Genomic DNA, 14,399 nt, shown 5'->3' with positions numbered 1-14,399 from the left:
CCTCATATAGCCACATCTCACTACTTATGTAGATCCTAGGGATTTGAATTCAGGTCATTATGCTTGCACAGCAGGAGTTCTTACCCATTCAGCCATCTCCCTTGCCTCTCAATATTTACTTAAATAGAGTTGATAAGGATGTAGGAATGTCTTTTTTTTTTTAAATCCATGTTGGTTGTTTGGTAATGAGGCAGGTGGATATATTAATATCAGTTGTCTGACAAGTTGCTAATCCTCAACACAACAGCTTTGCTTACCTCTGTCCTCTAACTTACAGGACCTGTCAGGAATCAAAGGGTGTCAACAGAATCGTTCTCCTTTACACTCACAAGTGGGCAGCTAGTTTCTAGAAATGAGGTCTGACTCAATCTCATGGCATTTGAGTGTTTAGACTTTAATTTTTCTCCAAGCTGGTGGAATAGATCACTGCCACAAACATGTAACTTCTCTCCCACATTTAGAAAGAAGGAAGAGATTTTTCCATCCACAAACAAGCTTGTTTTCTTCTTGTCAGTGTTACCATGGCAACCAGTATGGTTTTGATATCCGATTATGAACTCCGGGGAGCTTGGGTGCAATCCTGGTACCCAAAGCTGATGTTATATGCACTCCCTCTCCTGTGTAGTAGCAGGGTAGCTGCTGCATAGTAACCACTCTGTGCTCCACGTGTAACTGATGGTTAATGTGTTTTCCATCTGCATCACCATCCCTTCAATAATTCACTAGGTTATCTATGAAACTGTGTGTCCAGTACACAATGCACCGAAGATTAGCCCTCATCATCCCTCAATGGGGCCACCACAAGCTACTTACTCAAAAACTATTTTAACTGATTGTTTGAGATAGGAAACACATTTAGGGCAGCGCAATCAAAAATAACCTTCTGGATATTTCAACTGTTAGCTTTCACAAATAAAATGCGTCCATTTAGGCAGCACTGATTCAAGCACATCCGAACAATTCAACACTGTTTCCTTTTTAAGATAACAAGTATTATATGACTTTTAAAAGCTAGATATTCATTATCATTAAATGTTTGGGGATTAAAATTTCATTTCTGAGGCATTTTTTACTTTAGTACTTACTGTACTTCTTATGTTAATTGTCTTAATCAGGAACACATTCTATTTTAAGAATTTGCCTAAAATCTGGTGATTTAATCCGTTTATTCAGTGCTAAGAAATTTGGAGCTGACAGGTGTTTAATTATTAGCAGTGGCCAAGGGGATGTGGTGAAAATCTCAGAATGTTTGGTTTGGTCCTCAATATAATCGAGTGTCATTTGCAAAAGTGAGAAAAGATTTTTATTTTTCAGGATTAGAAGATGAAGACTTGGTAGCACTCCTTTTTATATCTATTCAATGATCATTACTCGCAATGAGAAGTTAAATATTACTTTTTCTTCCTCTATGTGTCAAGAAAAATATTTGAAAAAAACTTTTTCAATTTTGAAAATTATGTTTATATGTGTATATTGTGTATAAATATGAGCATGTGAGTTCAGGTGCTTGTCTAAGCTAGAAGAGGACATTAGGCTCTCTGGAACAGGAGTTATAAGTGGTGGTTATGAGCCATCCATTTGGGTCTTCTGCAAGCACAGAAGGCATTGTGAACTCGAGAGCCATCTCTCCAGCCCCTTGAGAATGTTTTGTTATGACTGATGTGGTCCTCACAATATAAACGTACTTATGTAAATGCTGAATACATGTTTATACTCTGTAGTCAAATCTACTGTAATCCACCATGCAGTTTAAGAAGCTAGCATTAGATATCCATTGATTTTCTTACTGATCGTGTCTTTCTGCTTCCACATCTCAGAGGTACCACTATTATGGGATTTATCATCCCAGGGTTTTAAAAATTATTTTTGAAGAGTCACATTTGTATTTGTAAGTAATACACTCAATGCTTCTTACAGAAACCTATGCAGATGATATCACAGTGTGCCTTGGGCTTTCACTGTTAACTTAGTTCTCATCCATCCCTGTTGTCTTGTTAAATTGTAACTCATCCCTTGCGACTCCTGCTTTCTACACCATTAAGCCAAAATGCTAGTTTACTGGTCTCTTCTCCAGGTGATAAATATTTGGGTCCTTTTTCCACTTATGTGCTATAAATAAGAACTGTTCCTTTGGGCTGTTTTTGTACTTGTCTCATTGTGCATCCTTGCCAGTACTGAAGTCTGTGAATGGGGTGGGATGGCTGGCTTGTAGAGTGCTTATGAGGTCCACCTTATAGAATAGATTCAAAGCAGTCACCAGAGCATCTGTATCAATTTTCTCTGTCCACAGCAGTAAGAACTACCTTTAACAAAGGCCCTGCCAACACTTGGCATTACTATATTTCATAATGTTCAATCATTCCAGTGGATATAAAATCTAGTGTGGACTGAAAATTCATTCCTTTCTTAGTTCAAAGCTGAGTGTTTTAAAGGTAGTTTTGCATCCATTGTGCTTTCTCTTCTGTGAAATGTCTAGTCAGATATGTTCATTATTGTACATGTTTCCGTTGTATCTTGGGTTCTGAAAGTTGCTTTCATAGTGTGGTTACTAGGTTTTCTGATGGTTACATTAACAATACCTTTTCAGGCGGATGATGATATTTTGTGCTTTTTGATGAATGGAGAGTTTTAATATTAATGTGATTGTACTTATGCTTTTATTTTGTTTTCTAAATCTCTTCCAGGAGATCAGAAAGATCAAAAGTATCTATCTATCTATCTATCTATCTATCTATCTATCTATCTATCTATCTATCTATCTATCTCCAATTTAGATCTATCTAATCTATCTATATCTATATCCATAGCATATATGTGTGTGTGTGTTCGTAGAGAGTGAAAGAGGGAAAGAGAGGGGGAGAGGAGAGAGAGAGAGAGAGAGAGAGAGAGAGAGAGAGAGAGAGAGAGAGAGAGAGAGAGATTGATTTTCATTCTATATAGCCCTGGTTTTCCTGGAACTCATGATATAGATAGACCAGGCTTCATACTCACAGAGATCTACCTGCTTCTGCCTCCTGAGTGCTAAGATTAAAGGTGTGTGCCACCATGCTGTGCTATTTTCTGCTAAAAGTTTTAAACTTACTATTCTTTCCATATTTACACCTTTAATTTTCTGGGAACTTATTTTTCAGTTGGATATGAAGTAGAAATTGTTTTATTCTTTCCTGTATAGAAACCAACTGCCTGGAATCATTCAGGGAAAGCCTACTGTTTTCCTAATGATCTTGGATGCTACCTATTTGTAAATGTCATTGCATTTATACTTGGATCTATCCAGTCTTCTCTGTTCTATACTACCAGGACAGAATTTTCCAAGAATGAAAGCATTACTACTGTCTAAATCTCTGACTCAGAAGGAACAATTTCCAGTACAAGAGCTCTACCACCATGCTCTTCCATTTCAGGAATTTGGGTGGATTTTGATTTTTGCTATAAAATAAAATACCTAATATGCTCTGGTTTGCAAGAAAGATAAGATGGTATTCTTATGGAAATTAAATCTGTACATCATATTAGGGAGAATTGACATATTTTAATAATGAGTATTTTACTCCTAACAAGATGAATGTGTGCAATCATTGAGGATGACTTTAATGGCTTTCAATAAAATTTTGCAGTTTTCTCATCTATGACTAACCTGCTGTGTTTATTTTCAAGCTCACAGTTCCTCTTGTTATCTAGCTGCTTGTTCTTCTGTTGCTGCAGCTGAGAGATTGATGCATAGGAAGTAGCCTTCTTTTCCTAGGTCCTCATTTTAGAGCATGTCACATGTCTTGTGATGGTCTTCCATCAGGACCACTAATCATCATCTTCTTACGGACAGAATATTCCTTCCTCTTAGTTCACTAAGTGTTTTTTTTTTAAATCATGAATGTTGTTGAATTTTACCTAATGTTTTTCTTAAATCTATTATGACAGTTTTATGTTTTTTTTTTAAATTTTAAGATATTAGATTATAATGGCATTCTTTAATTTTCATTATGTATTTGTTCATTTTGTGAATGTGTTTGTGGACATGTGGGGGCCACATAACTGCCATGGCATGAGGCATGTAGCAAGAGTCAGAGGACAACTCTTGGGAGCTGGTTCTCTTCTTCCAGCATATGGACCCTAGGAATCAAGCTCATCCAGCAGCAAGGGCCTTAGCCCACTGGACCACCTCTCCAGCCTCTCTGTGCATTCTTGAGATTCTCAAAGTTCTGTAGTGCTTGCTCCTCTTACCTACTCTTTTGTTGTAGGCTTAATTATGCTTTAGAGAAAGAAATTAAGATTTTATTGCCTACTAATGATTACTTAATATTAAAATCTAACAATTTAAAAGGCCTCCAATTAAGGCCTAGGAGACTGCTTAATTGGTAAAACACTCACTTTGCAAACACGAGGACTTCAGTTCAATCCCTAGCACCCATATTTAAAAATATACCCAGGTATAGTGGCACATGCCTGTGATTCTAGCACTGGGGAGGTGGATATAGGCAGATTCCTTGGGGTTGCAGGCCAGACAGCCTCGCCTTCTTGGTGAGTTATAGGCCACGCACATGACATGCACCTGTGCACACACACACACATCCCTCCCTACAAACATGTATACATGTACAAACATCTAATAAAAATGACACCATCTCATTTGTAAAGGTGTTTTCATATTCATAGATATATTTGTAAAATAGTTTGTTTATTCGCTTGATCATCCCTGACTTGGTAATAGCTATGACTCTTCTCACTGAGAATAATCCGTCCTGGTTAAACAAGATGATAGTCAAAATAAATACTTCAATTCTAAACTATAAAACCAACTCAACAGTGTTATTTAAGGCAGGCACTTCACCAACTGATCATGTCCACTGAGTATCTCCCTACCCCCTAAAGGTACTATTTAAAAACAAGGGGAAATGCCTTAGGTGTGAGCTGTGAAGGTACCTGTCCAGTTTGCCTCCGTTTCCTCCTGGGTGGTGTTGGTGCCCCTCCACTTCCCAAGAGAATGAGTCCAGACTCATTCTTCGTACTGAAGGACAGATTGATTTCCGTTCCGACATCAATGGACGCAGGGGCAAGCTCCACGAAACCAGGCTTGGGGAAGCTCACTGTGTAAACATTCTGCAGGAAAAACCAGAGAAATCATTAGAGATGAGAAGCTAAATTCTTCACACTGCCTCCTTCCTCAATGCATTCAACATGATTACAAAAACAGTGCAATGTTAGGGAGCATGAAAATCCATAGTCACATTGAGAGCTTAACAGCAGTTGGAGAAAATAATGTTTCCAATACAATTAATCTTAAACAGTTCTGCTTAAAATTTAAAAAGTGTGGCTTCTGTTTTAAAGATATAACTCTAGACATAAGTTGTGGAAGAATATTGGTAGACAACATTTTCTTTTGGCTTAAATCTAATTTACTGTCTTTCTTAAATCTCTTGGCTATATAGTATCAATTAATATTTTATGTCTTAAAGATGGGTGTGACCATGGCTTCTATCTACATTTTTCCTCATGATGAGCCCATGGGAAAGGAAAATGTTCATCAATATCAAGAGTACAAATATTCTCTAGAATAGTTTCTAGTGTTTATTATTAAATGAATAAACCTAATTATTAAAAATAAATAAATCTAATATTTCATGTCTGTTTTTTTCCAAAATAATATCAATGTTTTGTGGCTAATCATAGAATTCATATACCCATATTTCAGAGACTAACCACAGTGCAAAGCGGAGAAAGTGACCCACTTCTCAAAGCTATGCAGAAAGCATGTAGTCTTCTAGACGTCATCTGCACCTTCACTTTATCCTTCACAACCGTGTCCTCTTTTCCATTCTTTTTATATTTAGACTGAATTTCATCTTTACTTTTTTTTTTAGATGTTATTTCTTTTTAAATTAAGTTGGGGGGGGCAGTGGGGCAGGGAGGGGGTGGTTGTGTGCATGAATGTAGTGCCCACAGAGGCCAGAAGAGGACTTTGGGTCTACCTCAAGTTGGCGTTAGAGGTAATTGTGAGCCTCAGGCAATTCCTCTGCAAGAGCAGTAGAGGTCCTTAACCATTGAGCTTTCTCTCCAGTCCTGCAACATCTCTTTTCAAATATGGAGATTATTCTGCCAGTAAATGAAGTTCATCATCACTTTTTTTTTTTTTTTTGAGACAGGGTTTCTCTGTGTAACAGCCCTAGCTGTCCTGTAACTCTCTCTGTAGACCAGGCTGGCTTTGAACACACAGAGACTGGCCTGCCTCTTCCTCCTGAGTGCTAGGATTAAAGGTGCATGCTACCACATCTGGTTTATCATCGCTTTTAATAGTTGGAGGAATTCTGCTGTCTGAGAGTCCTGGCATTTATTTCAGCAAGGCCGTGCCATTGGACTTTTAAGGTGCCTACAATATTGGTATTTTAATGTCTTGGATTTTTCTGGAATAAAAGCAAAAAAAAAAAAATCCCTTTCATTGGGGTTATCCCCACTCTCAGCACCCCTGAACAGGATTCCAAATCCAGTAAAATGGTACAGGAGTTGGTAAAATGTATAATCTACTTTCTATTCTGATTCTCAAATTTCACAATTTTAGACAGTTCAGAGAAAACTACCATGCAGACTTTTCAATATTTATCTATAGCAATTTCCTGTCTCTTATTTTAGCCAAATAATCCCCTATTTTGGAATGCCTTTACATAGGCATCTTTACATTACATAGAATGCCTTTCCATTGTGCACCCAGGCTGTTCAGCTCTGGACAGCTTTCCACTCTCACATATACATCTTTTGAGTGCAGATGAAGAGTTAGACTGAAGAGTTTACCTAAGTTTTTTCTCTAAGAAGTGGACCCTTAGAGTATTAGTCCTTTCAGTATTTCTCCTTAGGTTTGGAGTGGGAGTCCACGGCCACTTCACCCAGGGCCTGCAGTGACGCACAACAAAGAGCCAGACAGGTCTGTCCCAATCTTGAAAGCTTCTGGAAGGCAAATCCACTCTTTCCTCATTTCCCTGTCTCCTCTTCATTTCACTGAACTCCACTTGAGGGACTCAAAATGATCCAAATTGGAGGACACAGCCGAAATGAACATAGTCGAGTGGGTAATTACAAATTTGTGTTTGAGAGATCCAACGTTTTCTTATTTTAAAATCTCATCACTATAGAATTTCCAGAAAATTCCTGTTACTAATGTGTGGTCATCTTTAGCTATGCTACAGATATTTTAAAAGAAGAAAGTGGTGCATTGGGTCTTGCTCACATTGACTGGTCAGAACTGAAGAGTCACTACTGAGCACTTGTCCCCAGGCTGCACTAGCAACAAAGAAGAGGTTCTGAGATAGGAGGGATTTTTTACATTCCTATCACAAGAGTCTTTGCAGAGTTGGACGAGATGCTGCACACTGGTAAGATGGTGGATGGGGTTGCCGTCTGTGTAAACTATTAACATAGCCTAGAAAAAGGTCATCAAGCTGTATGATGTGCAAAGATGAAATGAATTTAAGAAAGATGAGAAAAAATGTTATTAAAAAAGAAGAAAGACCTAACCAGAAGAGCTATTCATATTAAATATACATGCCATACATTCAAGTACTACACAATTTGGAAAATGGCACACAGTTTTGGCTCTTCATAACGCTATTTCCATCACGGTGCTTTATAGAATGCTTCTGTCTTACTCTGTCATTCATGCATAACTAAGAAAAGATGCGTACAAAAACTAAAACATATTAACAAAGGAACAATTCTAGCAAAAGCACTCACGTTAAGTAAATGAAGTACGATATGAATATGTTATAGAACCTTTAGAAATGAACCAACCTCTAGCGCACAGCCTTTGGTAACGCCAACATAATCGGGGCTGCTGAGTATATTGTATGGAGTCCTTGAAATCTCAATGTCTTTGAGGCAGCCAGAATATTTCCTCACATTTACTTCTGGCCTATTGAGTAGTCAAATGGAGAGCAAAAGCAATAGCATTAGACTGATGACAGTGTAGTCTCTGAGTGCTGGAAGGAAGCCATGTGGAGTAAACACACACACACACACACACACACACACACACACACACACACACACACACACACACACGAGGCAGGTGCATGTCTATCAAAGTGCACATGCACACACTTGCCCTCCACAAACTGTGCTGACTGTTATGTGGTAGTTGGGTTGAGTGGATGTTGACATCACCCTGGATACAGAATTCTGATACCATTTTTCTCTCCAAGAGAAGCTTCACTCACAGCATTTCAATACGAGGCCCAGGAATCAACTGACTTATGAATGCTTCATGTGCATAATGAAATAAGTGCTTCTAAAGAGCAGATAATTGTGTGGGCAGAATAATTCAATTGTTTTCAAAAAGCTCTTAAAAATCTTGCTCAAAATTTAGGAAAAATATTTGGAAATGTTTATTTGAAATATTCTTGAAGCTAGAGAGAAGTGTGCATGTGGGTACTGTGTGTGTGTGCCTGTGTATGTGTGTGCACATATGAGAAGGTATGTGAGAGAATGTATGTGAGAGTGTGTATATGTGTGTACATCTGTATGTATGTGTGAGAGTGTATATTTGTGTGTATATATGCTTGGGTGTGTATGTGTGTGAAAATGTGTGTGTGTTCATGTGCAAGTGAGTATGTGTGTGAGTGTGTATGTATGTGTATATGTGTACATGTGCATGTGTGTGTATGTGTGTGTATTGTGTGCATGTGTGTGAGAGAGTACATATAAGTGTTGTGTGTGTGTGCATGTGTGTGCACGTGTGTGCCATAACAAAATAAGGCAACCTAATGGGATACAGTCAGTTCTTCTAATTTGGTCAATGTCTTCTACACCCAAACCACACTTGGATGCTTGCTTTCTGTTCACTACTTCCAATGACACTGCAAGGATGATAATAGATTAGACATTAATTAGATATTAGCTCCTGGCCTTTGACTCTTACATGCTGCTCTGATGTATTATCTGATATTGACCAAGTGATCTGGTTTCTCTGGGAGTCTGTATTTGTACGTGTAAGTAGGCATGGTGACAATGGCAGCAGTGACAGTGTTTTCAATGACCAAACTCTGGATGTACTGAAGAGCACGGCACATCTAGATGCATAGTTCACACACACTGACAGGACATGCCTGGTGATGACATTTCTTGAGTCTATGACAGCACGGATTTCTCTGATGGTGCATATGCTCTGTTCTACACTGCCCAGTGCAGGAGTTTACTAGTTCCCAGGCATCTGTAACTTCCAGTGTAGTTTGTGCCAAGGAGGAGCTGAGTGTGTGTGTGTGTGTGTGTGTGTGTGTGTGTGTGTGTGTGTGTGTGTGTGTGTTTGTATGCATGTGTGTGTGTGTGTTTGTGTGTGTTAAAGTTAAATGCTCACAGTGGCTAGTAGCTGCTACATTGAACAATATCAAAATATAGGGGTAAAATTGTAATTTTTCATTATGCAGTGTTGATGAACATCTGGAAAGTGTCCAATCCGCACCAATATTGTACTTGATAGGCTAATGATTAATTCTCCTCTCATCGTCCCTTGATGCCAAGTTTCTCGTTTTCATCTTTATAAAAGACACATGGCATGAGGAAAAACAGGTGGGAAAGCAAATTAGACCCTGGCAGTCTGTACCAGGTGATTTATTTCTTGTCAAGTATTTGTTCTCTTCTCTACTTCCACCTCCGTCTCTCTGGAACTTCTTTATTTCCTTTGATCATTTTCTCTGGTTCCCAAGGTCTCTTCCTTCTGTTCCTTCAGTCAGTAATTATGAAGAACATTGCCAGCCTGGGGTTCGGGGTGGGGGGGAGGGATCTTACTTATCATTGTGTACAAAGTGAAGGGGATGGTGGATTTCATTTGCGGTGCTCACTTGCTTCTGAATTGTGCTTTAGAGGTGGACAGATCTATCACAATTTTGGGGGTTGGGGGAGTTTGTGAATAAAGCACTCCAACAAGTTTATTGTTTCATGGAAATACTAAGATCCTTTTCAACGCGTAATGATTTAGCAAGTTCAACATTATGAAAGCCTCAGGGATGATTCATGGTACAGTGATTTGCTCTCCTAGGGTGACCACAGGTCTCTCTCCTTAGGCCCACCACTCATGTATAAAACTGCCAGGCTACACAGTGCTGTCCTGGAGGTTTATTTATCTGTATTTCCACTGAATGTTCAGTCTTTGCCTTTTACCCATCTCTGCAAACAGGGCATGGCTAGTCTCAGAATGACGCAATGAAAAAAATAACTTGTGTTTATTTTTCCCACCATCCATGTCTTCTAGTCTCTGATATTAAAATCTGGTCTTGGTTTTAAACATTTCCTGGATCACTTCAGCTTCATTATCTCCTGGTTCAGAATTCTGGCAGGATTAGGCTCCGAAATACCAAAACTCCTTTGGCTTTGTCCAGGGTCAGCCAGCCCAGCCAGCCACATCTCCAGGATTTGATCAGCCACTTACAAGATTGCTAATTCTTACTAATATCTGCCTGCAGGGAAGGATGCAAAGGCTGCTAAAAAGCTATGGAGAGATCGTCTTTAAACCTCTCCATTCTTAACTCAAATTTTTGTTTGAAGTGTACTATCTTCAGAAGTGTTTTTCCTTTGGCTCCCTAGATACTTTTATATATGGCAATAAGAAAGCAGCTTTGACAAGAGGTGTAGTGGCCATGTGAATGCATATTTGCAGGTCTGCAAAAAGCAAGAAGGCAGTGCTAAGCATTCGGTAGCACGGGTGGCTTGCTGAGCAAACAGCACAGTGCCAGGGAGGCCGGACTCTAAGGTTCTGCTTCAGAAGCCATCTTAACATGGGTCCCCAGAATTAGACTGTGCCCATAAACTTGACTGACCAGCTGCCCTTTACATATGTCCTGCCGGCCACCAGAAGGTCCTGTGCCAAGTGTTTGAATAAGTAAGCAGTGAAATTCCCTTAGGGCTGGTGACACAACAGACGTTGTAACCCAACTGATGGTGGGCAAGCAGCCGCCTCCTTGAAAAGTGCAGGGAAGCATGAGCACTCTTGCAGCACACATTATTTGCTCATGACATCTACCGTGGAAGCAATTGCATTGGTGTTGCTCTGCTTCTGCACCGCTGCTGTCCCCACAAAGCCACACTGCCCCAGCCATGCACTTGAAGAAGGCATGCATAAAATTTAAATTTTACCTTGCTTTCATACTAAGTCAAAGGGAAGAGAAAAAAAAAACCAATTTACTTATAATTGCATTTCCATTTAGTAAAACAACTAACCTTAATAATACATCTTGTTAAAAAAACCCATCTGATAGAAAGGAATATTTAAAAAGGAAAGGACATAGAATAGACAAATGTCTTTGATGGAAGTGAAACCAGAATTCAGAGATGGCCACTCCCTAAACATCATCTCTTAGACATTTTTATTTTGGAATACTATTTCAGAGTTCTTATTTTTATTGACATATTATATGAGAAAGTACACCAACATGGTATTTATGAATAGCTTATAAATATTGACTCCCAAGAAGCACAAGCTTATTAATATATGTGAAAATAATTTGTGTTTACCACATCACCATACAGGGTTTCTGACTGTGGAGAAAAGCAGGTGAATGAATGAATACTTTGTCAATCACAAATATGCATATAGAGATTATTTTGAAATAGTAGGCCATGCTACACAAGTATTATAATTTAAATTGCTGAATAGAGAAAGTAACATTTCAGTGATCAAGATTCAGAACATAGTTTCCAAAAATACACCCAAGATACAAACCATTCTCAATGAAGTTAATTCATGGTATGTTTGTGGGTGTTTCTGATAATAAAAATCATTACTAGACTAAGTGAACTATTTTTAGGGAGTTTAACTCATTATGAATACAATTGGTAATTTTTCAAGGTAAATCTTGGGTTTAAATAAGTCCTGTATCACCAGTGTTTGGTATGCTGCCTAGCACATAGTAGGTATTCAGCAATCTTGTGTTGAATGCTTGTTTAACAAAGGAACTACTAAGTGATAACTACATCACTATTTAAATCATTTTGATGTGTAGTGATTTTATGACTTGATACTTCAGAATTATATTACTAACAAATAAATATACTGATACATAAAATATGTATGTGTGTGTGTGTGTGTGTGTGTGTGTGTGTGTGTGTGTGCATGCACTCATGACCTATACCATGAAGCTTATCAATATACACTATGAAAGACTGGCAAATAGACAATTGCCTGGTCTAGGAGTAGATTTTTGGGAAAAACAACTTCAGTTGATGTGAAACTGACATAAAAAATTGAGACTAAGGTTCCTCTGTTCAGGGACCTGTTCATGGGAAATAGTGAGCTAACTGCTCCCCAATCCCCACCATGATTTCCAATGATAGCATTCTAATGTAGTATTTTTATTGAGTAGAAACAACTTTATAGGATTTTCAAAAACCTTTATAAACCATCAACAAGAAGTCAAAAACCAAAGTTGGAAAAGCCTCAAAACATGGTACTCTGAGAGAGTCATAAGTACCCCCAGATTAACCAGGTCAATTCATTCCATTTTAATCAGATTCAGTGAACATATAGTATATACTAGATACTCTATAGGATTCATTTCTCATGTTTTATATTAAGCTGTAAATTAACTTTATACCGCATGGACTACTTTCTGACTTTTTAGTCCCTGCTTTTGAACTAACTGAACTATGAGCTAAAGATGTCTCTCTATCCTGCTCACTACAGAGCATATGAGAAATCCCTAAAATATGTTGGAACAGGCACGTGAGTAACGAATGTCATTTAGTACTGGATACGTGGGACAGCTCCACGATGCTATTGTGATGCTAATGCTTAGCAATAACATAGATTATGCTCCCAGCATCCTGAACACCGACTAATTTTCTGCACAATGTCAGAATGCCATTCTCTCTAGTGACTCTGCACTGAGAACAGCAATTACAAGACTCACATTCAACTTGGGCTTCCACCTTTAATTACTTTCATAATTCTTTTCAGCAGGTGTACATAAGAGAAATAGCAATTCCAATTTATCTCTTCAACAAAGACGTCAAATTAACCCCCCATTTCCAAATCCTTGTGTTGTTCTTACATACAACATGATTTTTTTTGACTAGTCCTTTCTATAGCTAAAGGTTATATGACATTGCCATTGTAATTAAACTTCACAACTCTAGCGACACAATGGCCATTTAATTAAAACCTTCACTTTAAATACACACCAGATTACCTCAAGTTCCTCAGAGTTGGCAGGCCACCAAAATATATTTTGTCATCAGCTTTCAAGTCAAGACCAAAGTTGTTTCCAGAAGACGAAGTGGCTACATTTTCCTCCTGGTTAGTATCGATGTCTACAATCGATATGTTGGCTGTAATGGAGATAGGAATTTTCCATTTAATTAGTGCAAGGTCCACCATACCTATGTTCTTGCTGACAACTGGAGATATATTCTGTCTAGATTCTGAATAGACAGACATTGGTGTTCTCTCAGTATGTGTACTATGTATATAACTATTTAATGCACCACAATAGCATAAATATGGTACATTATTGGAACATTCACACCAAGAAAGGAAATAATGGTTTCCACACAATGAAGGCAAATCAGTGGAGACAAAAGAAAGCAGTTTAGATGGCTGTCAACAAACCACTTGACATGGTTTTTCATACTAAGGAAAATTAGTATTGTGTTTGCAGGACTATCGAACTAGAAATTGGATAACTAGAAAAGTTTCAACTCTTGGCCGCTTCCTGGGAATTTCAGCCTCTTCAGAACTACTGAGGTTTCTGTTCATTTGAAAAGTATTACTTTCTTGTAAAAGACCATAGCACATGCCACTGGAGAAACGGGGATGCTTGGTTCCATGAGTTGCTGAGACCCACATCTAATGTAAACACATTTTAGACTGGGAGGCTATGTCATGAATGATGTGCTATCCTTATTCTTTATTGCTTCTCTTAGATGTCAGAGGATTTTCTCATGTGGAGAGGACTAGAATGTAGACAAAGAGAAGAAAGAGGAAATAACTCACATCCTTGCTGAGGCTGCATTGTTTAGAAAACAAATGGGAATTCTTACACTATCGGTTTTCCTCACTCATTTCTAAATGTCAGGCTAGACTCCTTCTGAGTGATATGCTTCTTTGGCATGCTATACACTTAGCTTAGACCTAACATTCAAGTGCTTCATATGTTGTTGGTCCTTGATATATAGTGAAACATCAATTCATTCATGTGGCGTGTTTTGCTTCCTGGTGGAGGATCTGAATTAGTGTGGGTTTGGAAATGGGCATTTAAACCAATTAGTTGGAAGGAAATCTCTGTTAGCAATGTTAATTTCTTGGATGTCCCTGGTTCAAATACACATGATGTACACTACATCAAACAGTGTTAAAGATATATCTTAAGGCTTGGCTGCCCAGATCTTTTAGTATGCCAATGTACTCTGCAGTGTGCCAACAGAGA

The 14,399-nt window shown here is 38.4% G+C and overlaps 1 protein-coding gene across 1 annotated transcript in view; it reads right to left on the bottom strand.

Annotated features, from left to right (window-relative positions):
* The window catches only part of Lama2 (laminin subunit alpha 2), a 571,985-nt gene that overhangs the window by 26,004 nt on the left and 531,582 nt on the right, over positions 1–14,399 (bottom strand). The window contains exons 51-53 of the mRNA XM_076552567.1: positions 13,164–13,302; positions 7,777–7,897; positions 4,921–5,097 (exon numbers count right to left, since the gene is read on the bottom strand). Coding sequence (XP_076408682.1) covers positions 4,921–5,097; positions 7,777–7,897; positions 13,164–13,302 — 437 coding nt within the window. The remainder of the gene's footprint in view (positions 1–4,920; positions 5,098–7,776; positions 7,898–13,163; positions 13,303–14,399) is intronic.

This window comes from Peromyscus maniculatus, chromosome 16 (genome assembly GCF_049852395.1).
Source record: "Peromyscus maniculatus bairdii isolate BWxNUB_F1_BW_parent chromosome 16, HU_Pman_BW_mat_3.1, whole genome shotgun sequence".
Lineage (NCBI taxonomy): Eukaryota > Metazoa > Chordata > Mammalia > Rodentia > Cricetidae > Peromyscus > Peromyscus maniculatus.
This window is presented reverse-complemented; position numbering and strand designations above follow the sequence as displayed.